The 22,218-nt window shown below is 40.4% G+C and overlaps 5 protein-coding genes across 7 annotated transcripts; 2 read left to right on the plus strand and 3 right to left on the minus strand.

The window, feature by feature from the left end:
- Window positions 1–386: 386 nt before the first annotated feature.
- Window positions 387–1,590, plus strand: emc6 (ER membrane protein complex subunit 6). Its single transcript, XM_015961832.3, has 2 exons — window positions 387–526; window positions 913–1,590. Exon 2 carries the CDS (start codon window positions 947–949, stop codon window positions 1,277–1,279), a length of 333 nt encoding a protein of 110 aa, XP_015817318.1. The 5' UTR covers window positions 387–526; window positions 913–946; the 3' UTR covers window positions 1,280–1,590.
- Window positions 1,591–2,027: 437 nt separating this feature from the next.
- On the minus strand, window positions 2,028–7,739 carry p2rx5 (purinergic receptor P2X, ligand-gated ion channel, 5). 2 transcript variants are annotated; one of them, XM_070555394.1, is made up of 12 exons: window positions 7,153–7,739; window positions 6,496–6,646; window positions 6,266–6,337; window positions 6,106–6,181; window positions 4,587–4,671; window positions 4,336–4,416; window positions 3,347–3,488; window positions 3,068–3,201; window positions 2,897–2,990; window positions 2,750–2,815; window positions 2,593–2,681; window positions 2,028–2,517 (listed from the first exon to the last, which is right to left on the minus strand). In XM_070555394.1, the coding sequence occupies exons 1-12, from the start codon at window positions 7,506–7,508 to the stop codon at window positions 2,253–2,255; spliced, it is 1,611 nt and encodes a 536-aa protein (XP_070411495.1). In that variant the 5' UTR covers window positions 7,509–7,739; the 3' UTR covers window positions 2,028–2,252. The 2 variants fall into 2 exon arrangements, with proteins under 2 accessions (XP_070411495.1, XP_015817317.1); XM_015961831.3 differs by having other exon boundaries at window positions 7,218–7,437.
- An 805-nt stretch (window positions 7,740–8,544) lies between these two features.
- ubb (ubiquitin B) lies at window positions 8,545–10,157 on the minus strand. Its single transcript, XM_054730932.2, has 2 exons — window positions 10,057–10,157; window positions 8,545–9,529 (listed from the first exon to the last, which is right to left on the minus strand). Exon 2 carries the CDS (start codon window positions 9,519–9,521, stop codon window positions 8,604–8,606), a length of 918 nt encoding a protein of 305 aa, XP_054586907.2. The 5' UTR covers window positions 9,522–9,529; window positions 10,057–10,157; the 3' UTR covers window positions 8,545–8,603.
- Window positions 10,158–10,930: 773 nt separating this feature from the next.
- zw10 (zw10 kinetochore protein) lies at window positions 10,931–15,619 on the minus strand. The gene is made up of 16 exons (XM_015961827.3): window positions 15,416–15,619; window positions 14,980–15,114; window positions 14,801–14,902; window positions 14,652–14,729; window positions 13,964–14,123; window positions 13,716–13,868; window positions 13,349–13,546; window positions 13,135–13,271; window positions 12,880–13,062; window positions 12,570–12,781; window positions 12,412–12,483; window positions 12,150–12,319; window positions 11,931–12,061; window positions 11,720–11,851; window positions 11,408–11,610; window positions 10,931–11,281 (listed from the first exon to the last, which is right to left on the minus strand). The coding sequence occupies exons 1-16, from the start codon at window positions 15,518–15,520 to the stop codon at window positions 11,161–11,163; spliced, it is 2,292 nt and encodes a 763-aa protein (XP_015817313.1). The 5' UTR covers window positions 15,521–15,619; the 3' UTR covers window positions 10,931–11,160.
- A 397-nt stretch (window positions 15,620–16,016) lies between these two features.
- Window positions 16,017–22,147, plus strand: mks1 (MKS transition zone complex subunit 1). 2 transcript variants are annotated; one of them, XM_015961828.3, is made up of 18 exons: window positions 16,017–16,310; window positions 16,399–16,520; window positions 16,662–16,714; window positions 16,827–16,994; window positions 17,548–17,645; window positions 17,828–17,956; window positions 18,048–18,152; window positions 18,436–18,544; window positions 18,660–18,716; window positions 19,174–19,216; window positions 19,306–19,368; window positions 19,446–19,516; window positions 19,592–19,661; window positions 19,741–19,848; window positions 20,367–20,500; window positions 20,715–20,797; window positions 21,041–21,138; window positions 21,711–22,147. In XM_015961828.3, the coding sequence occupies exons 1-18, from the start codon at window positions 16,234–16,236 to the stop codon at window positions 21,812–21,814; spliced, it is 1,692 nt and encodes a 563-aa protein (XP_015817314.1). In that variant the 5' UTR covers window positions 16,017–16,233; the 3' UTR covers window positions 21,815–22,147. The 2 variants fall into 2 exon arrangements, with proteins under 2 accessions (XP_015817314.1, XP_015817315.1); XM_015961829.3 differs by having other exon boundaries at window positions 17,551–17,645.
- The last annotated feature ends 71 nt before the right edge of the window (window positions 22,148–22,218 follow it).

A 22,218-nucleotide genomic window follows, 5' to 3' on the forward strand; every position in this document is an offset into this window, starting at 1 on the left:
TCTTATTTTTGATCTATTGCTTGATTTCTCTCATTAAGCTTTGATATGAGCTTGATTTGAGTAACGTTGTTTATTATCTAGGTTTGTATTTTGTTTTCGTTGTTTTTTTCTTTCTGTTTGTTGTTTTGTTATATTATTATTAAGTTCATGGCCTTTTTAAAATAAATCTGTTAATTTGAATAAGGCTGCTAACATTTACGTGACATATGTACTTTATTAGGTTCTTTTATGCCTCATTACAATTTTGGAACATGTAGAAGTTTTTTTAAATGAAAAACACAATTTCCTACATTTTAATGTTCCTTAAACGGATACACCCGTTCGATGACTCTCATTACCCAGAATGCACTCGTGAAAAATCATGGTTGACTTTTAGGGTTGTCAGTCTTGAGAATGAATGCAGCGTGTCTGTGCCATTTCAGCTGAAAAAGCCTAAAAATCCTCTGACATCTCCGGACCTCAAGTCATTCTTTCGTATTATGTTACAATAATTTCGTCGTGAGGAGCCAATAAACCTTTTAATCAGGTGAGTGTTAGCAGCTGTAGCGGTTAGCTTTGACTGCTAGCTGAGGTAGCTGTTAGCAGCGACGTTGTATGTTAAAAAATAACGCAGTGCGACCTCTCATAATAACGTTATTTTAAGTGTAGCTTAAATAACTTCTCGGCTGTTTGGTGCTTTGCCTATAAATCTGGTTCCATGAGTTTAATGCACCTTATCAAGTTTTACCAGAGCTGTATTTTAGCTTAGACTCAGCATCTTTAAATCCAGCCCATTTTTTTCATCTGGGATGTTACTGGTAACACTAAGTTCATTAATAATTCATAATGTCCAGTTCTGTATTTGTCCCACATGGGGGAATTTGATGTACAGCAGCAGTCAAATATATCAACAAAATGTTTTATCTGTTGCAGCAACACTCTTCTGTGGTAGATAACCAGAGTGAACATGTCAGGTGTAGGGGCCAAACGAGAGGGACCACAGTTCATCAGTGAAGTGGCGGTGAGGGGTAACGCCGCCCTGCTGGAATACTGCCGCACCTCTGTGTCTGCTCTGTCGGGAGCAACAGCTGGGATCCTCGGGCTGACTGGACTCTACGGCTTCATTTTTTATTTCCTCGCCTCCTTTCTCCTGTCGCTGCTGCTCATCCTCAAGGCTGGACGACGATGGAACAAATGCTTTAAATCTCGCCGGCTGCTTTTCACCGGCGGTCTTGTCGGAGGCCTTTTCACTTACGTGCTGTTCTGGACTTTTTTGTACGGGATGGTGCATGTATACTAAACCGATTTAACACATATGGTTCAGTATAATGCCTTTTAAAGCATTGGGGTTGTCTAGTCTGCTGTTTGTAGATAGATCATTATTGAAAAAGATTTTCCTACAGTTAGATCACTTAGTGCTCCTATCTCCTTTGGTCCAAATTTACCATTTTAAATGAACTCCTTTAACTCCTGCTTTGTGCTTGGTATCGTCCATGCAAAGGCATTCACAACCGGTAATAAAAATGTAACTTATTCATTAACATCCTAACAATGTTTCAGTTTCGTGTATGTTTAAATTACAGCAACTGTAATAAACTTGGAATGAACACATCTCTGCAGGTTGCTTGTCGACATCTGTTCATGCATCAGGATATGTAACTGACAGCATAAAGTCAACACAACTTTGCTTCCAACAATAAAAATACATTTAATAATAAATAGCTATGGTGTTTGCAAACAGAAAAGGAAGTCATTCATCTGAGTCCATTTTACCGCCAGCACAAAACCACATTATCACAGGTGTGTAGCAGATGGCTTTTCTCAGGTTTGCAACTAAATAGTAAAAGTTCTCAGGTTACTGAACGTCAGGTTAAAGTTGCTACATTTTACAACACAAATGCAGACCATGTCTACAACCATTAAGAGACCTGGTAGTTGTTATTTTTACCTCAAGTGTACTTTCATACAACTGTATCTGTTGTAACCAGGTTAAAATAAGTTTTCTGTTAATGCTTTTTTATTCTTTGGTTATTATGGAATCTTAGCTTTAAAGAGCACAAACGGATTTGCTTTAGTGTCACAAATATTTGTCAAAGTATTGGTTTAATTAAATAAGGAATAACTGACCGGACGCAGCCACCTGTCTGCATACAACAGTGTTCTGGCCCTTCTTGTTCCTTGTGAAAGATTTTCTTTGACCAACAGTTCTTCAGTCTTCACACGTGATCGTGACCATAATGTCAGTGTGACTTAAGGATGCATCACCTGCAGACCTAGTTAAGTGAAGCAAAAGTGATGTGATGTTTCTGTGCCGAGCCTTTGTGAGAGGCCATAGACGAGTATCGCTGGCCTGTGTTGCGTGGAATAGTGGGACCTCGATTGTCCACAGGAAGCTGGTTGTCGTCTGGAGTGGGACGTTCCAAGGCGAGGTCACTGCCCTCTGGCTTTTTAATGGAGTTGGAAGCATCTTTTTCTGGATCAGCTTTCCTGGATCTCTTCTGACCAGTCTTCCCATCCTTTTGTTTGTTTCGATCTTTCCTGTAACAAAAAATAAGGAATGTGTAATAAACAAGATTACAAGAAAAATGTTTAATAGCGTCATAACAGTCATACTTGAAATTGATAATTTCAAATTTCCTCTCTCTGTAGTAGGAGCTTGTGTTCATCATGTAGAGTAGTATCATGTCGCATGCAAAGGCTCCCTAAAATACAAAAAAGTTTTTAAGTCAGCAGCAACAAAAGATCAGTCACAAATCAATGGTTTACTTACGACTCCTATCAGAGCAACACCAGAGCCAATCGCAATGATTGTGGGAATGATGTTGAATTTTCCAGCCTGCATATCAATAACAGAACATTTAGAGCAAGTCCCTGACACCATAAAGTTAGTGAAAAACCGCTTATGCTTGTGCTGTACCTGCCCGTTGACCATTATGTCAAAACGAATCCCGTACACTTTGTAGAGCGTGCGATACGTTTCACCCTTTTCATCCTTGTGGTACCTGGCGTACCTGCAGGAAGAACAAGGGCTTAACAGGTGAACCGACAGAAACATCAGAGCGGACGCTGCAGAGGTTAGAGAACAGACCTAAAGTTGTATCCGGATGTAACCGTATTATTTAAGTTCATGTCCAAACGTGTGAAGCTGTACTGTGGATTACATTTAGAGGAGTCTTTGTCCAGGTCACAGATCCACTGGATGAGAACACCGATGGTGCCGCCCTAACGACAACAGAGAAAAATGATATCACTTTACAGTTTTATGGAGGACTGGCCTGGCAAAAACAAAACACGCTACAAGATTTCAAAAAGCAACACATCACTGGTGGATTTCAGTTGTGACGACAACAGGAAATGACATCACTACCTTTGCTGCCATGTCCTGGTAGGCATGTCCAGTGCTGCTGACAAGATCTCCGAGTCGGAAGATGGGGCAGTATGGGTGGTTCTCTTTGTCATAAGAACACGTCTTCAAGTAGCTTTCATCAGATGTTTCCAAGACGTTGGACCTGAGAGGGAAGGAAAACCGACACCAGTGACAAACGTGAACTCGCAGAACTGGTTTCTGCTTCTGATGCTGCAGCAGCCCCTGCTTGCACGGTGCTCCAGTAGATCTGAAGCAAACAAGGCTGCAAGTAGATTTATGTGCACAACTGAATGTCACCTGCATGCGATAACGCTCAGTTTTGTGCATAAATCAAAATGCGACACCTCAAGGAGATCTGACACCTGTTTGAGTCGATACCGAGAAAAGTGGAGAATATGATGTATTCTGTTTCCTGTCTCATAACCGTTCCTCTGAAACTTCTGGATAGTGTCCAGTTTGAATAAAAATGTGACGGCTTAACAGTGTGATATTCTGAGCTCTGAGCACGACTGCATGTGTGTCACTGTGACCCCCCCCCCCCCCCCCCCATTAAGAGGCATCATATTACCTGTCCATTCCCATCAAGCAAAAGCCTATCAAGGCTAATGAAGACAAATTAGGTATCTGTGTAATTAGATGGAGCGCCTGACTGATAAATTAGCTTAGGCTCGTGTCCTCGCTCTGGTGTCCTGCAGGACGTGGACATGGAGCAGCAGAGAGGGCACTGGTCCAGCTCTCTGGGTAAACCCTGTCTGATCTGACACCTGTCCAGCAAAAAGGCTGCTGTCAAGGACGTCTCAGATGACTGTTTCACTGTCTCACTGAATGCAATACGCGGGCTAGTATAAATAGACGGCTCTTTGCACCCTAAAGCTATTTAAAGCAGCCGCCGGAGCACGTACCCCCCCCCCCCCCCCATCTCACTCAGCACCATGATGCCTCAGAACCACAGCAACACCGGCCATCAGCAGACACTTACACCTACTTACTTGGAGAATTCAAACTTTGGGAACCTGATGAAGTTTTTGATGTAGATGGTGAAGTTTTCTGATTCGCTCAGTAAAGGCTCCCTAAATATAGAAATTAAACACGTATGAAAAAAACAAATATAGATAAGCAAAATAAACCAGATTCCTTGTCAGCCACAAATAAAACCTGCAATATATTTGTGAAATGTTAGAAAAAATTTAGTTACAAATGGCAAAATGTCACATTTCTGTAAGAAAGAAAGGATTCTCACGCAGGTTTTTTGCTGTGTTCAACAGGACACCAAGCGTGAATTTCACAGGTCCCCGTGCTGTTCAGACACATGCCGGTCTTTATTCCTGAAAAAGAAATACACTTATTTATTTAAATGACATTAAATATATCAACTAAGTGCTTATTTCTTTGGAAAAAGCTCTAAAATGTGTTGCTACAGTGTATGATTTTCTGGTGCATACAACTAAGGATTCAAATGTTTAAAGAATTAATAAAAACTGCATGAAAATGTTCTTTTCTGAATGGCTGAAACATCTGCCGTGCCGTTTGGGCTGTTATTGACATCAAGATTTTTTTGTAATATTGTTTTCAAAAATGTGTGTTCCATCTATTTTTCACATTTAAATAAATAATTCAAAAATAAAGAATGATAACAGTGCTTCACCTATAATTGTAGTTTATGCAGAATCCAGTGTATCATCTGCAAACATTTAAAATCATAAGTTCTAGCCTGTAACCTTTACAATAAATATACAGAAATGCTTTACAATATTTGTAATATTCAAACAAATCTAACTCCGATTGACTTCATTGATCCTCAGGAAGGTTCTTCTGGGAAATTCTGTTTTCCATCAGTGGCAACACATCTATGTAATCACAGTACACAACAACAATGATTAAGGTAAAAAAAAAGGCAGTATGTAAGATGGTGTCACCAATCATGTGTAATAATCCATTATGGTTGCCATCTTTGTTACTGCATTTGCATGATGGGTAAATAGTGCCTTGGACTTTCTGACAGGGTTGCGGAAGGCGCTTTATAAATAAAGCTTTGATTGATTGATTGATTAAATAGGTCTGGTTCGAGTCCTGCAACTGGAGCATTTATGAATAAAACATTAGATCCAATAGCGACGTTAATATGGTGCTATGATAAGCAAAAAAAAAAAATTAACTAATTAACACTGGAAAACCAATTGCCCCACTGTGAATTAAGAACAAATGATGGAATTTGGTAAGCTGATTTCAGTTCCACCAGCCACACCAAGGTCTGATCACTACACCAGTAAAATAAAAAAAATCGCTTCAATAGAATCCGACAACATGATAAAGAAATTCAACAGCAAGGCCCAGGGCAATATCTACAGCCCTGCAGGGCTCACTTGGTCATGGTCAAAGGTCACGATTCAACAACAAAAAAAGAAATGGGCCAAAAAAAGCCTTCGAGGGAGAGTTCCGAGACCAAAAACAATTAATAATTCAAAAGGAACAGGAACACAACAGCAACCAAACATTTATCAACAATCTCCAAGACTTGTCGTAAAATAATCAGTCGACTGATGAGACAAAAATCTGACTTTCTGGAAGACGTGTCCCACTCCATTTAGTGTAAAACTAATACTGTTTCAGAAAAACAACAGCATAACAATTATCAAGCATGGTGGCGGAAGTGTGGTGGTCTGGGGCTTCTTTGCTATTTCAGGACCTGGACCACTGGCTTTAACTGATGGAACCATGAATTCTGCTCTCTATCAGAACATCCAGGCGACGTTCCTCACCATTCCCAGCTGTCACGCTCTCCCCTTCGAGACAGTCACCGTCGCTTTGACATCGTCCGTCTGGAATCTTGAAACTCTACAAGAGGACCACAATAACGGCTTTTAGGGTACAAACAGTTCATTGCATAAACATGAGAGATTTTTCTGTGTAGTCCCTTACCTCAGCACAGAAGCCCAGCCTCTGATTAGGTGTTTCAATGTAATTTGTTACTATGAAGAACACCTGCTCACCCTGCAATTAGGTTTCAGATAGAAAGTGAAAAAGGTTAAACAAATTACACCCCATTAGAAGCTCAGATCGGTTAAATGTGTTGAGACAGACGCCATGGGCTAATGAAAAACTAAACTGACATTTAGGTGAGACTAAAGAGTGTTCGCTTGTATGCTCACATTCGGAGGTATGACATAGTCCTCGGCACCCCACAGGTAAGGTCCTGTCTCAGAGGTGTTGGTCAGGGTCACACCTTTAAGCTTGGTGATGACTGAAGTCTGGATTGCCTCCTCTTTCTCCTGGTATCCTTTCTTCACGATAAAAACCCACCTGTAAGAGACGAAACTTCATCAGACACCTTCCATTTGTTTGACTTTCAGAGACTGCAGATCATGGCGTTTACGTGCAGGATGCAGAGAAAAAAGAAGTACTAGATGATTGCTAAGAACACCTACATGCGGTGGCTGTTATTGTGTAAACACATTGAAAAGAATCGCACATGCAGGTTTGTGCAATAGAAACAGTTTTAGTGAACATGAAACGTGCATGCCATTGAGCAAAATATGACTCTACAACCCCCCTTCCCTCGGTTTACTGCCTTACAGTTCAGGTTAACTTTAACTGAGGTCAAATATAAGAGTTAACCTTCATGTGACTTTTTTTGTCTGTTTTCATTCTTTCAAATGACAGAATCCGTGTGATTTTAGACAATGAAAGCATGAATGAGTCTGACACAAATAATCAAGCAAACAAAAACTTCTGGTAAGACGAAACAAGTGAGTGACTCTACATCACTTTAACAACACTAGCAAAGCAAAAACCTTTCACAAGCTCACCTATTTTTAAATCTGAATGTCTTTACTCCATGCCCACAATCGGAGGGACATGCAAGGGGTCTCACCCGATTATGTATCCCAGCACGGCCAGCTGATAGAGCCGGAACAAAATCCCAATCCTCCTGTTTTCGGCGATGACATATTTCTCTGTCTTGTAGTTGAGGAGAGAGAAGAAGAAGCCCCCCCAGCCAGCCATTTGTCCCCACGCCCTGCAGCTGAGTGAAACAGCAACCCTCAGCTAAAACGTGCAGTTGTCGGTTTGCCCGTTGTCCAAGGGGCCAGCCCACTGAGGCAGGGGTCTGAGGATGAGGCTTGAGTAGATGTTTATAGAGGGTGGAAATAAAAGTCTCTTTCATCTATGACTCAGAAGCTTCAGTTGTGTAGCTAAATAGGTTCTGGTGTTAAAAGATCAATCTGTTAGAAGACTTTGTTAAATTTAACTCATGCAGCTCTCTCTGGAACAGGTCACTGAATGCATTTGCTTTCATGCCCAGTAGGATCTCTGATGTGGAGCAGGAACCATTTTATTTAGAGAGCCACATATTTTAACAAATACATTACCTTTATTAACATTTGAAAGTGCAAATTTCAGCCTGAGTAGAAACTCCATCTAGCCTTAATTGTCTTGAACATCTGCTCCAAATGTATTACTGCAGTTAGAGCTGTACTCGTGAAATGCAACAATTAGGAAATCTTTCAATTTCTTCATGTAGTGACACTTCCACCGATGCTAATAGATTTCTAGGACTAGCATAACTTTTTGTCCCAATATCTGGTTGCCAAAACTTGATTACTATACAATCACAACCAACCCCAAAATGAGAAAGCCTACAAATTTAGTTTACAATTTTTTGGAATTACTATTGTGTATGGGTAAGAGTTGGAGGTCCTGGCTTTTATTTGACAAGGTTACACTCGTGCTCTTGTTGTGGCAGGACATTTTTGCACCTTTTAGGTGAGGATTTATTTGGATGGCCCATTTGTTTTACACTTTTAATGTTATAATTACTTGTGCAGCAGTGACATCTAGTGACTTTACTTTGAACTTTAAAATCCAACTACCTTCTACCCCTCACTTAAAATCCATTACCTCATGGACCAGATTAGAACAGGATTGCCCAACCCTGGTTATGCACGTGTCACTATCCAGCAAGTTTGTTACCACTTTATCCAGTAGTTAAATCACCTGATCAGCAGCTTATCAAGCTCTGCAGACACCTGTTAAAAATGTCTCACACACACACACAAACGTGGGGCAGAGAAACTACATGAAATAGACATGGACATTAAGCACCACCCATGCAAGTATTTACTTGTGAAGCAGATGTATAGTCTAGGTTTAACTTTTGAAATCAAATTATTGCCAATAAAAAGAGAAATAAGTCAAGATAATTCACTGTAATCTCTTTATTAGGTTGAGTTGGCATTTCAGATTAAAATCATAGAATCTTTTACTGTCCGCCTCTAAGACGCAGGACAAGGTGGAGGGTGGACTCCTTCTGGATGTTGTAGTCTGAGAGGGTACGGCCATCTTCCAGCTGTTTGCCAGCAAAGATCAGCCTCTGCTGGTCAGGAGGGATGCCTTCCTTGTCCTGGATCTTGGCTTTTACGTTCTCGATGGTGTCACTTGGCTCAACCTCCAGGGTTATGGTCTTACCAGTGAGGGTCTTGACAAAGATCTGCATGCCACCTCTAAGACGCAGGACAAGGTGGAGGGTGGACTCCTTCTGGATGTTGTAGTCTGAGAGGGTACGGCCATCTTCCAGCTGTTTGCCAGCAAAGATCAGCCTCTGCTGGTCAGGAGGGATGCCTTCCTTGTCCTGGATCTTTGCTTTCACGTTCTCGATGGTGTCACTTGGCTCGACCTCCAGGGTGATGGTCTTACCAGTGAGGGTCTTGACAAAGATCTGCATGCCACCTCTAAGACGCAGGACAAGGTGGAGGGTGGACTCCTTCTGGATGTTGTAGTCTGAGAGGGTACGGCCATCTTCCAGCTGTTTGCCAGCAAAGATCAGCCTCTGCTGGTCAGGAGGGATGCCTTCCTTGTCCTGGATCTTTGCTTTCACGTTCTCGATGGTGTCACTTGGCTCGACCTCCAGGGTGATGGTCTTACCAGTGAGGGTCTTGACAAAGATCTGCATGCCACCTCTAAGACGCAGGACAAGGTGGAGGGTGGACTCCTTCTGGATGTTGTAGTCTGAGAGGGTGCGGCCATCTTCCAGCTGTTTGCCAGCAAAGATCAGCCTCTGCTGGTCAGGAGGGATGCCTTCCTTGTCCTGGATCTTGGCTTTCACGTTCTCGATGGTGTCACTTGGCTCAACCTCCAGGGTGATGGTCTTACCAGTGAGGGTCTTGACAAAGATCTGCATGTTTGCACCTGTGGAATAAGAGTTTCACGTTAATATTCTTCATAACTAAGCGTATCACTAAAGGACTTCTGATCGACAAATGATTTAAAACGGGACCAAATATATTGAATGGCAAAAAATAAAAGTAAAACTGAAAAGAAGCTCTTCTGTTAACGTTCGAGAACCAACGGTAACCGGTTTCTGGTAGGAGGCCGTGGATTCGAGCAACTGCGCCATTTTGGAAAAGCCATTGTTCGCTTTCATTTTTCACACTTCCCAGCCTAATTACACTTCATTGGGCAAAACAGCTTACAATCGTCACCGTTACTCATAGACGTTAAAAAAGCTTTCGGTATAATTAAAATAAAAACAAAGAAAAACGTCAACAATTGTACATTGTTGTAGCTTCTAGCGCTCATTTCCGTATTTTAACTCTTAAGCTAGCTTATTAGCGAATTATACTATACAATGCAAGTTAGAATGGAAATTAAAAAGTAAAGTACAAGATAAACATATTTTAGAGAAAGAATAGCGTTGGGTAGGAAAAAGCACTTACAGTAAGTTTAGTTGGTGTACGTCCCTCCTTTACCTATGTCTGCGCGCGCTCTGACTAGTTGCCAAGGGATGGGCGACTTTATACTGCTGTGACGTGTCACCATGCGATATTCTTCCGCTAATACAAATAGTCCCTAGAGGCCCTCTAGTCTGTATTTTCACAGTAAGACAGTTTGTCCTAAAAATAATTTGCTAACTCCTGAAAAACACCAATTGTGTTTTATAAACTGGCATTAGATTTTTTTTTTACAATTTCACACAAGGTGACAAGACACATTTTTAATTAAAAATAATTACTAAGACATTTGTTTACAAGTTTGTATTTTAAATTTCTCTAAGGAAAATGCTTCCATTTATACTATTTTCTATATTATGTCTTATTAAACATAAAATTAAGAAATAACTTCTGTCTGAACTACTGCTACAGTAAGACTATACCAAGCTGTGTGGAGTACATCACTATTCCCTCCACAGCAAACATAAAACATCTCCCACACACAGTAAAAAACCTACACCTTAGTTTTGAAACTTCCATTTGGGTTTGTGAAGAGCTTGGTCACCAATATGAAAATAGCCAAATGTGACCCCAGCTTGTCCAGCAGCTGAATCTTGGTCCAAACTGGGTCATAAAACATAAAAACAGGCCAACTTTCAAAAATATTTAACAAAACATCATTGACTTTTTAAATAAGGGTAACATTTGAGCATTTTGCTTTATTCAAAGAAACAGTAAATACATTAAGTGTTCAGTTGCAGGTATTTTACAGTTTTTTTTTAGTATTTAAAGCCATTTAACATTAGCTTTCAAACATAAATTCTTGTCAATCAGCACAGAAAAAAGGTAAAAATATATTGAAGTTCAGGCTTTTTAACTGCCAAAGCTTCATCACACGTTAAGCTTGTTAGCAGATGGTGTATTTGGAGTGTAAACCCTTTATGCCTGATGTTCATGTGCTGATCTAACAGACTAATGAAACATCAACGATGCGTCTGTGACAAACTGTTCATCCAACATGCAACACAAAGTGAAAGCAGTTAAAGGCATTATCCTTCTTTCCCCTTAAGGAAAGAAATTCCCTTCATTTCTGTCTTTTTGTCAAAGAATTTATTTGATTTTGGTCAAAGCAGCAGCTCTTCTCTCCGTGTTCTGGAACAAAGCTCTGATCAGACTTTTCACCTCCGAACTGGAGAACTCCATCACCAGCGGACCCTTACCATCAGCCCACCTGAAGAAAATGACAGATATACCAAACAAGCATGTGTTACAACACCAATTTTTAAATTCTCTGCTGTATTTATTTTTTAGGCCAAAAACATTTTTATCTGTAATGAAATGAACCATTTTTTTTTACCTGTCGACAATCTCTTGCAGATTGGCCCGCAGCACGATGACAAGCTCCTTGAAAGTGTTCCACTTTTTCACGTAAAGGGGCACTTCCTCCTGGTATTTCTTATTCTTGGTTTCTTCAACCAGAGGGATGAAGACGAGCGGGCCTTCCTCAATGACCGTTTGGCACAAAGTGTGGAGGTGCTCCCCTTCATCAGAGGAAATATCCTGTGATAAAATCATGTAAAGGCTTTGATTCTGGTCCCATTCTTAGACTGCAGACAATACTTCTTCCAATCCGAGTTGTTTAAAAGGGTTATCATAAAAAAAAACTAACCTCCAGCATCATGATTTTGGTAATTATTTCAGAGATGGCCGTGTTGAGGAGGTTACCCATGGTTTTACAATAGATGGTAACAGGTAGGACGTCCTGCCATACTGTCCCCAGCTGTTTCAGCTGATGAATAACCTGAAGTGAAAGAAACAGATGAATACCTGTGCTTTAATTCATCCAAGAACAACATTATGATAAAAGTCTGTCCCTTCACCTGTCGTACTGCTTTGCTGGCAGCAATGTAGTTGTCTTCATCGTCCAGGTTGCGGAAGTTGTGAGCAGTGGACAGCCTCTCCAGCAGTTCGGCTCTCTGAACATTAACCTGAGCTAAGAAGCACTGAGCACCTACAGGTTTTGATGACGGGTTAACACTTGAATGTGCACATATTTCAATAAAAAACGTGCGACTCTCCGTAGAGACATGGTTGCCTACCCAGTTTCCTGAATCCAGGCACCATATCCACAAAAGTTGCAACGCCTTCGCTGAGGGGCTTCGGCAGGTGGGCTCTGAAGTGGTGACCCAAGGTGAGCAGGTGGTGTGCCAGGTACATGCAGTTGTTGTGCTGGATGGCAGCTAAGTGAGGAAACTTCAGCAAATTCTCCCTGAGTGAGGATAAAGAGAACAAATGGAAACAAATCCCTCCCCACATGGAAAACTTGGAAGGTATTTTTGTCGTGCGCTGGAATCCTCTTACTTATGGTATGTGGGAACAACATCATAAAACAGCTGGAATATGTTTCTCACTGTGAAGAAGAGCTGAAAGGCGCTGCAAAGATCACAGATGCCGATCAGTTGGGTTGTCACCACACTGATTTGTACTGTCAGAATTCTGAGTGACGCAGTGGAACGCACGTCTGAGTGGAGCTTCCAACAGCTTCAACCAGGGTGTTGATCGCTAACTCCATTAGCTGCTGCACCGACTCGCTGATGCGGCAGGCGGGCAGCCTCCACACAGACAGTTGCTTTGAGTTCTCCATCGTCACCTCTGGCTTCACGTCCTCCTGCTTCACCTCTGGCATGGGAGCAGGCAGCTTGGGGAGACACGGCTTTGAATCTGGTGTGATCTGAGAGAAGAGACATGGGGATATAATGCTTCAATAGAGCAAAGAAGAAGAGATTTTGGCCCTCACGGTCTTGCACCTTTAACAACAAACTCAGAAACCTTAACAGTGTTGTGCATCTTTGATGTCATCAGCTTGCGTGCTGCCACAATAACATCCCTGCACTTTTTGCTGGCGAAATGACAATTGACATCTCTGGCATATTTGAGCAGATCTGTTGAATCATGCTGCAGATACTCCATCTGTTTCAGAGCCTTTTCAAACTCCTCCGTTTCCTTAATCACCTTAAACGAACACAAACAGATTTAGAGAAATTCCAACTTTGATCAACGGTGTGAAGTAATTTTGGGACGTACAGCGTTGTATTTTTCCAGTTCGCTGCTGTTGGTGGGGATAGAGTACACAAGGCACTCGTGGATGATGCACTGCGAGATCTCCTCCCAAATCAACTCCCCCAGTATAGCTGCAAGCTTCTTGTCTCCAATGGAAACATCTGACACAGAAAAAGACTGAATCTCAGGCTCATCTAAAGAAATGTTGACACAGAGAATCTTTCTTCTGGTGAATTACCAAACAGATGTAAGTGTAGCGTCTTGAAGACCATGAGCAGTTTATTGTAGACCTGTGAAGGTGTGGATCGCTCCTCATGGCTCTCCTCTAAACACTGCAAGGCCAGGACTGTCCCCTCGCCCTGCCGCTCTGATACCCTCACTAACAGCGACGCGTGCATCACCAATGGCTTCAGCATGTTCTTCAAAAGCACCTGACCTGAAAAACAGGAAACCATCCAAAGGAAGCCTTTATTTACTTCATAACTACATTTTTCAAAGCACAGGAATGACAAATATTCTAATAAACTGGCCTAAATCTGCCAATAAGAGCTTTAAAAAATGAATTAAAAACACAACAAAAGGTCAGCAATGCTGCTTGTTCTTACTGAAGAGTTTGATCTTTTGCTGAAGGTCTCCCTGGATGGCCAAAGCCTGTAGGACGGAGCAGAGCAGAGCAGGCGGCTTTGGTTCACCATCCTTACTGGAAGCACCACTCAGCATCAGCTCTGCCTTCGGGAAGGACTTTTGACCTGCCGGATCTGAGGGATTGTTCAAAAATAATTTGAAAAAGGAAGTTATTTCACAGTAAAAATCAAATATGATAAAAGAAAGAAACGCTTCCTCAGCAGGTTACCCTTTGAGGGTGATAATTTCCAGATGACTTGGCGCTTCCATTCATCTCCCAGGTGGAAAATTAAGTTTTCTCTCTGTACCGTGAGCTCGGAGCTCAGAGTACCAATGAGCGACAGTTGAGATGTTTGTGAGTCCGTCAGTGAGTCCACACTGCTCTTTGCCTGGAAACAATTAAGCTGAACTAAGGAACTGAAATACTACCATCCTCAAAGCTACAAATATTAGTAGTTCTACATTTTGTCTTCAAGCGAGTAAAAAAAAAGACATTTACTGGTTTCAATAGATTTTTTTTTAGTAATTTTGTTTATATTGCCACATTTTTGCACATTTTCAAAGCGATTGCTACAAAAGAAAAAAATAATGTTATGATAATTTTGTGCAATACAAAAATGCTTAAAAAGAATTGAGTCACTGCTAATTATACACATACACACAGGAATGAAAAGGGATTTATGATATTACCATAAAAATGTCAAACAACATTTAAAAGCCGTTTTTCTGCTGTTAAACACCCAAAACTTCTTGATTTTATTACTGACTCAAGTATTTATCTGGATTAATTTAAAACAAATTTGCACTACAGCTTGTATAAATGTGGGCCTAAGAACTAGCAGGATAAATTATTCACTTTATATTTATTTCCATGTTCTACTTCATAGTGAATATTGATTAATAAAAGAGGGTATTACCCTTTTTAGATGATGGGCCGCATCAACATACTTCTTCTCCTGTAAAGCCTTATTAAAGTCCTCCATTGCACTGTGAAACTGAGTCACAGAATGAATGTCAGACACAGTAACACGTGGACATCTATTCACTAAATCAACACACGATCTACCTGTTTTAGGTATTCGAGCATTTTGATGATAATCGTGTTCTTTTCCAGCTGCTGCCTCAGCTTTGTGTATTCGTTCACAGCCACCGTGAGATTCTGCTGCACCTGAATCCAAACAGACCCCCAAAACTGTTAGACTGCTGCAACTTTAGCATGTTATTTACAAACTGATTCACACAAACCTCTGCCTCGATGCAGTTTTTAAGAGCCTCAATTTCTCTGGAGACTGAATCAACCTGTAGCATTAGGTCCTCAGATGCTTGGAGGCTTGGGTGGAACTCATTGTACTTCTTGTTCATCATGTCACACACTTCCTCCTGGGGGAAACATACAACACGGGAAAACGTGTGCTTGTGTGCTTATAGAGTAAAACACAATCTGTGAAATAATGAACGAGGACTAGTTTTATTCTACAAAATGACGATAGTGATTACATCCTGTTAAAAGCGGACCTTCATTCATACCAGCTGGCGCAAAACTAAACGTTAACCAGTCACGATACGATGACTTATAGCTTTTGAAGTGAGTTTAGCTGATAGTCAAATTAGCTAGGCGCTAAACCACTAGCAGTCGTTCAAACTTTAAGGTTAGCAGATGCTAGGCTAGTTGGAGGACTACCTTCGTGTCTTCCACCTTCCGTGAGATTTTGCATATTTTGTTCGCCAAGTCCTCCTTCACTAGTTTTCCAGAGCTGGCGAGCACTTCAGTCACAAACGAAGACATGTCGAACTCTAAAGTTTTATATTTTAACAACACTGACACATCAGCATAACTGTTGACCCGCGTCTACGAAGTCGCGCCTCCTTTTTCTTCTTCGTCGTTTTTTTTGTTTACAATTTTTTGTCAGGCAGCAACAGTACTGACTACTGATATCTATCAACTTTCACTTTCAACATTTAGATGAACTTGAAAGGCTGATAAATATGCACTTTTAAAATCCGACATTATTATTTTTTACGGACCGTTCTTTGTCGTGTTTATTAATTAAAATTGGTTATTAATGTGGTTTGTGTGCAGTAACATTATCGGGTGCCCAACTTTCTGTCACCAACATAAAAATGATTCCACATTTCTGAGGAAGTATTGTAAATATTTTCAAGCATACATTACAACATTAGTCTAGGTCTAGGACGTAAAAACATCACATTGTTGTCAGTTTCCCCTTTTGCCAGCAGGTGGCGATTAAGTTTACATAGCAGGGCTTCGAAACTGCTAAATTATCTTAACGAAGAAGAATGACTAGAATTTCTATGGAAACGACAACTACCTGATTTTGTGTCAACTTGTAGCTGTTTTGTACACCCCTCACATCTTAGCTTGTTTCTTTTCTGGTTACAAACATTAAGCGTGTCTTTGTAACAACCCTACATTGATACGGAGGGTGTGCTGTTTCGTTTTTACACTCGTAGCTTCGTGGGTATTTTATTTTGCTTCTCATGGCGGACTGTTGGAACACAGATACCGGAGACGCTGTGTATCGGTCCCGGGATGCTGTCAAAAACCTGAGAATAAAGTAAGTAACGAACGATAACGTATATGCTTCCATACTAGTCATTAAAATTACAGTATAATAACAGTATTACTGTGTTTTGCTGCTTTAGGGTGCGTATAGAAAGGGTGACGTCTTCAGCTGCCCTCTCTCAACATCTCCAGCATCAGGTGTTGTCCCAGCAGGGCAGAAGGGACATTGAACTGGAGACCCTCACATCACAAGTCCAGACAGGTACAAAAACTGCTCACGACAGAAAGAATACGCTAGAAGAAAAATAGAACATTCCTTAGCTTTTCTCCTCACTGTTTCAATGTATTTTTTAAATGTATTTTAGGTTATTAAAGCTTGGAATTTGTGTTATTCTGTTAACAGCTGATAATGAAGAGGAGGCAGTGGTGGGCTGGCAGGAGAAACTCTTCAGCCAGGTGCAATTTTGAATTTTTACTATGCTCGAATCATTTGTTTTTATATAAAAATGAAGAGAGATTAAGATTTTTATCTGATCTTTACTTGTTTCTCCACTGTCTGTTTTTCTAGTATGAAATGGAGCTGTTTCAGAACGAAGCAGTATGCCAAACACCCTTGGACCGGCAGTATCATTCTGAAATCAACGCCCTTAAAAAGTCCAAGGGACGGCACAACTGCAGAATTTTCACATATACAGATCATGACCGCTACACCAACTGCCTTCCACTCAACCAACTGGTGTGTTGCAAAGTTGACAGTTTTTAAACTTAATTTTTATTTCCCGTATTTATTTGTTAGGAATCAGGTGAAAGATCCAGATAAAAACACGAGTATTTAGGTGGAGCACAGAAAAGCAGTGATCCAGATGGAAAACACATTATATTATCTAAAGTAAGAGGACTGGACCGAGAAATAAACTTTAGTCAAAAGCAGAGAAGCATTGAAATATTTTATCTTTTTATTTCCTTACCCTAATTCAGTTTGTCATTTTTCATCATTGCTGATTTACTGCAGGTACATTTTAACACAACAATAAAGAAGGGTTTGGAAATAGTTTGCTTCTGTCACAAAAAGACCAGTAGTCATGCTTGAGCTTTGATGTATTCCTGTTTTTTTGGTCTTCTCTTGTTTATATTTTACTTTTGATTGAATCATGTAATTATGTTGTTTTAATAATGGCCCCTCAATGTTAAAATGACAGTTCAACTCAGATTTTTGACAACTCTTGTCTGAAAAGTTGCATTAAAGTAGAATATTTTGTCCTGAAGTTTATTCTTTTTAATCCTGAAAGCAGCAAACTGACTTACTGTCCACGAAAAAATCCAGCCCCACCTTTCTGGCGGAGAGGATGGCCAGTGTGAGACACAGGCGTCAAGAAAGACGTACAATGTAGGTGAAGGACTACCTCATTCTGGGAAGTTCTTTTGTTTTTCATTTCACATTTTCCAAATATGCAAATTAAATGAACAACCATTTATGCAAAAATGTTTAGGTTTTTTTTACATTTAAAGGGTACATCAATTGAAGTTAATGCTAAAGAGCTACAATAAATTATCTGGATGGTTTTTCAGGGACAGCAGCATCCCAAAGTCAAGAATCATCAACTGGGAGCCAACAGAGGAGTTTGTGAAGAGCAGTCATATTGTGAACAATGCCATGCAAACCATGCATATCATGGGAGACCTGGGCCCACCTGGGAGGTAAATTTATTAACAAGATTTTTGTTCACATAAGTTTTACTTGTCCTGTGGGAATTTCTGTATTTAGCTGTCTCTGTACTTGTTGTCTCAGGCTGGGCCAGAAGGAGAATGAGTGTTTGCTGGTTACCATAAAAACAGATGGCAGTGGCACAGTCATTATAAAACCTGACTTCAATAAAGGCAGAGAGCCCTACAGGCATGCGGCACACACACACACACACACACACACACACACACACACACACACACACACACACACACACACACACACACACACACACACACACACACACACACACACACACACACACACACACACACACACACACACACACCATCACATTTACGTTGTAATAGTTTTAACCTAAATGGATCTGCTCAGTTGATATTCAGGTTAAGATACCATGACAATTAGAAGATAAAAAGCAAGAAATAAACCAACCGTTTCAATAAACTGAAAGTTCTGTGCTGATGTGTAGGATCGTGTCAGAGGGCGAGAAGCGAGAAGTTTGGCGTCTCACTTTGGAGAACGTGTCGGCAGCCATGAAACCAGAGGATAAAGAAAGAGAGGAGAGCATGTACAAAGATGTAAGTGACCCGTCAACGTTTGTTTTTATTAAATTGAACAATTTTGTTTTCATGTGCAGATTAATGAAGTCAAGCAGACATAATGAGAGCATTACAACAACTTTTTTGTTTCCAGCTGTATGCGAGGCACAAGGAGTACCTCAGTAGTCTTGTTGGACAGGACTTTGAAATGGTAAGATAGTTATTAGACAACAAATCCCTAAATCTCCCAACATTACACTGTATATTAAAGCAGCAGGATTTACCAGATCTACAAACCTGTAAGGACAAACAGCTGGAAATAAAGTTAAAGTCCCTTAGTCATCATCACACACTGGTGAAACGTATCTCTGCGTCTGACCCATCCCCGTGGTGAGCAGTGAGCTGCAGCTGTGGCTGCGCTCAGGAGCTATTTTATGGGTTAACCCCCCAGCCCAACCCCTTAAAGCTGAGTGTCAAGCGGGAAGGGTTAAAGTCCCACTTTTTAAGTCTTTGGTACGACCCGACCGGGTTTGAACCCCGATGTCCAAGGGCGGACCCTCTACCACTAGGCCTCTGAGCTGGTAACTGATTAAAGTGCATTAGATGAACCAGTGGGAACGTTTGTTTCTTTGCAAACATTTTTCGCTAACCAGATGTTTGTTGTCCAGCCCGCTGTTGGTACGCTACGTTACCTGATGGATGGAGAGATCGGTGAGGAGGACGGCTGTGATCGCTATCTTTTTAGATTACCCATCAACTTTCAAACTACCACTCTCTCTTTTCCCTCTTTTTCTCTTTAGTCTCGGCTAAAGGATTTGAGTATGATAACTTACACGTCCACTTCGTCCTGGATCTTCCCAATAGTGAGTAACAAGCCGTCTGTGATACTCATTTGTGATATTTAGTTTTAGTGAGATCTTAGTAAACTTTTTTGTTTTAGATTGGTCCAGCTCAATGCCCCAGTTTCTGTCAGGGGTTACCCAGACTTGTCGAACCAAATCACTGGGGAAGGTGTGTGTTTGACGTAAGAAACTGGTTACTTGCTTCAGAACATGAACACTGACACACGTTGATCTCTGCCAACAGGAAAATGTGGCTTTCTTCAGTTACCCCTTCAACTTTGAGATTTTTTACAAGAGTGAGAAAGAGAGTGAAGGTCAGCGTGAGCCTTTTCATTTTGAAATGATGTGATTTAAAAGTCTAAATTTAAGTGTTTTCACTTTTTTTAATTTCAGAGCTAATTCCCCAGTGGCCAGTGCTTTACTTCAAAGTTCTTTCTCTTGACCTGTGGGGGCGCTATCGTATTGAAGGCTATGGTTATCTGCTTTTTCCAGCTATTCCTGGTATGCTGCTGCATCTATAAGACTCATTGACTAATTTACTTCTTTATTATTTAGATGATTTTAGATTCACATTACTGTTATTTTTAATTGTCTTTAAAAGTGTTATTTTATTTTAGTCCAGGGATGTCCACCCTTGTTCCTCAAGAAACCCTACCTAGCACGTTTTAGTTGTTTCCCTGCTCCAAAGTACCAGATTAAATGGTTTGATCAGCCTTCTAATCCCCTGCTGATTGAAATCAGTAGTGCTGAAGCAGGGAAACCTCTAAAACATGTAGGACGATGGCCCTCCAAGACCAGGATTCGACACCCCTGACTGAGTTTTATCTACTGAACATTCAAAAACAAAATTTAAAGATATTCAGATAATTCACCAAAGATTGTACTACAAATGAATTCATACCAACAATTTCAAATATGCAAGATTTTTAACTTCACATGGTTCAGAAAAGTTAATAATAATTCCTCTGCATGCTCCATCATTCATCTCCATCATATATTCTGTTTCTGGTGCATCCCAGGTAAGCACACCATGACCTGTCACACATGGCGACCTCTTCAGATGGGGACGGTCTCTGCATTGAGGCGCTTTTTTATCGGAGGTTCTGCAGAGATTGAAGATCACAGCTATGTCAGAATACCAGGGACCTTCAAGGTGCACTCACAGCTAAGCTAATTCCAGGTTTTGAACCTTTGCATAAATTTTCTCCTGAAGGTTTAATGGGTGAAACATGATGTTTTAAAAATATACATTGTGGTAGTTGTAGCATTATTTCGTTATCACCAAGTTAACTGTGTATACCTGAGCAAGCAAGTAAATTAATGCATTATTATGATTCTTAATCTGGTACAATGGTGTCTGGTTTCAGGGAGACAGGCTGAGTCGCTTGGGCTTCTGCAGTCTAACCTCAGGAAGTGTCACATTTAATCTGAACTGCATCCAACAAGCCAGGTAAAGACCAGTTTAATCAACAAGCAGCTGTTTCTGATTTTCTCCCTGACAGCTTAACAGTTTATATGGAATGAATAAAACATCAGAAGTGAGATTTACTCTCTGCACTGCATGCAAAACACTATTTCTTAATGCAAATGCAAGTGTTCCATTTACAAATTTCACAAAGATCTGTATTATTAATGCAAATTGTTTCATCTTTACTTTTAAAAAGTGTTTACTGTTCGCTTCTGGTTGTTTCAGGGCCTTTGTTGACGCTGCCATTCAGAAAAAGAGGAGGCAGAAAGTCATCGACCAGCTGGGAGGATTTAGTCAGCAGGGAGATGTTTGCAATGTTCTGGGTAAACATACTCACACAGTATTTGCATCAGGGTTTAAAAGACTTTCACTTCCTGTTTGCTGCTGAGTGTATCCTTGTTTGTGTGAGCTGTGAGTTCTGTGTGTGTGGTTAAGTGAAAAAGTTTACTGTAATCAGGCTCTGAATGTTCCACCATTTATTATTTTTACCATGAAATGATTTTATGATAGCGGGAGTGAAAATTAGCATAATGCCACCAGTTAGCCTCTGTCAGCGAGCGTCAGGGCAGCTGTGGCTACATCGTAGCTCATCACCATCAGTGTGTAAATGTGTGTGTGAATGGATGAATGATACACTGTAGTGTACAGCGCTTTGGAGTCCTTACTCTGAGAGGCGCTATACAATTATGGGTCATTTATCATTTAGATTCTCGTTATTTCAAACCACTGGAAGATGGATTTGTTAGGACACTCACAAAATGTTATGGACTGTATACCAAGCCTTGCATTGCAGCTTGATTGCCCAAAGTAGACAAAAATGTAGAAAGAACAGGGAATTTTTCTGCAGGGTTAATTTAATTTGTATTTTCTGTTTGTTTGTTTTATTTCCCTTCAGAGGCCTTTCAAAGAGCATACAAAAAGCTACAAGAGGCCAGAGAAACGTTCCCACAAAAAGCCATCAACTCTACTTCCCAACTCGAGCTGGAATTTTCTGCATAAAAACCAAAAACACACTAAAACTGACATTTCAAGATGCATTTAGGATCCTGCACAAGCTTCCAAAACTGAAAAGTTTGTCTCAAGTCATCTTCTGTTCTTCTCAGACTGTAACTGACATTTTATTGACAAATGTTATTAACTTAAAAAATCATCAGAAACGATTTATTACACCAACATTAGGAGATGGAGCATAACACTTGTCTAATAAATGTACTATAATACCAGCAGTTTTTTTTTACAAAATTCAAGGTACTGTTTTCTTTTATTATTTATTTTACTGTTTATTTTTCTTATCTGAAATAAAGGTTAACTAAATAAAAATTAAATATGCAATGAAGTGGTATATTTTCCCCATTTTTAAAACAAAACAAATGGACTGAAACCCGCATTATCTGACTGCGGGT

This window comes from Nothobranchius furzeri, chromosome 10 (assembly GCF_043380555.1).
Source record: "Nothobranchius furzeri strain GRZ-AD chromosome 10, NfurGRZ-RIMD1, whole genome shotgun sequence".
In the NCBI taxonomy this organism is placed as follows: Eukaryota; Metazoa; Chordata; class Actinopteri; order Cyprinodontiformes; family Nothobranchiidae; genus Nothobranchius; species Nothobranchius furzeri.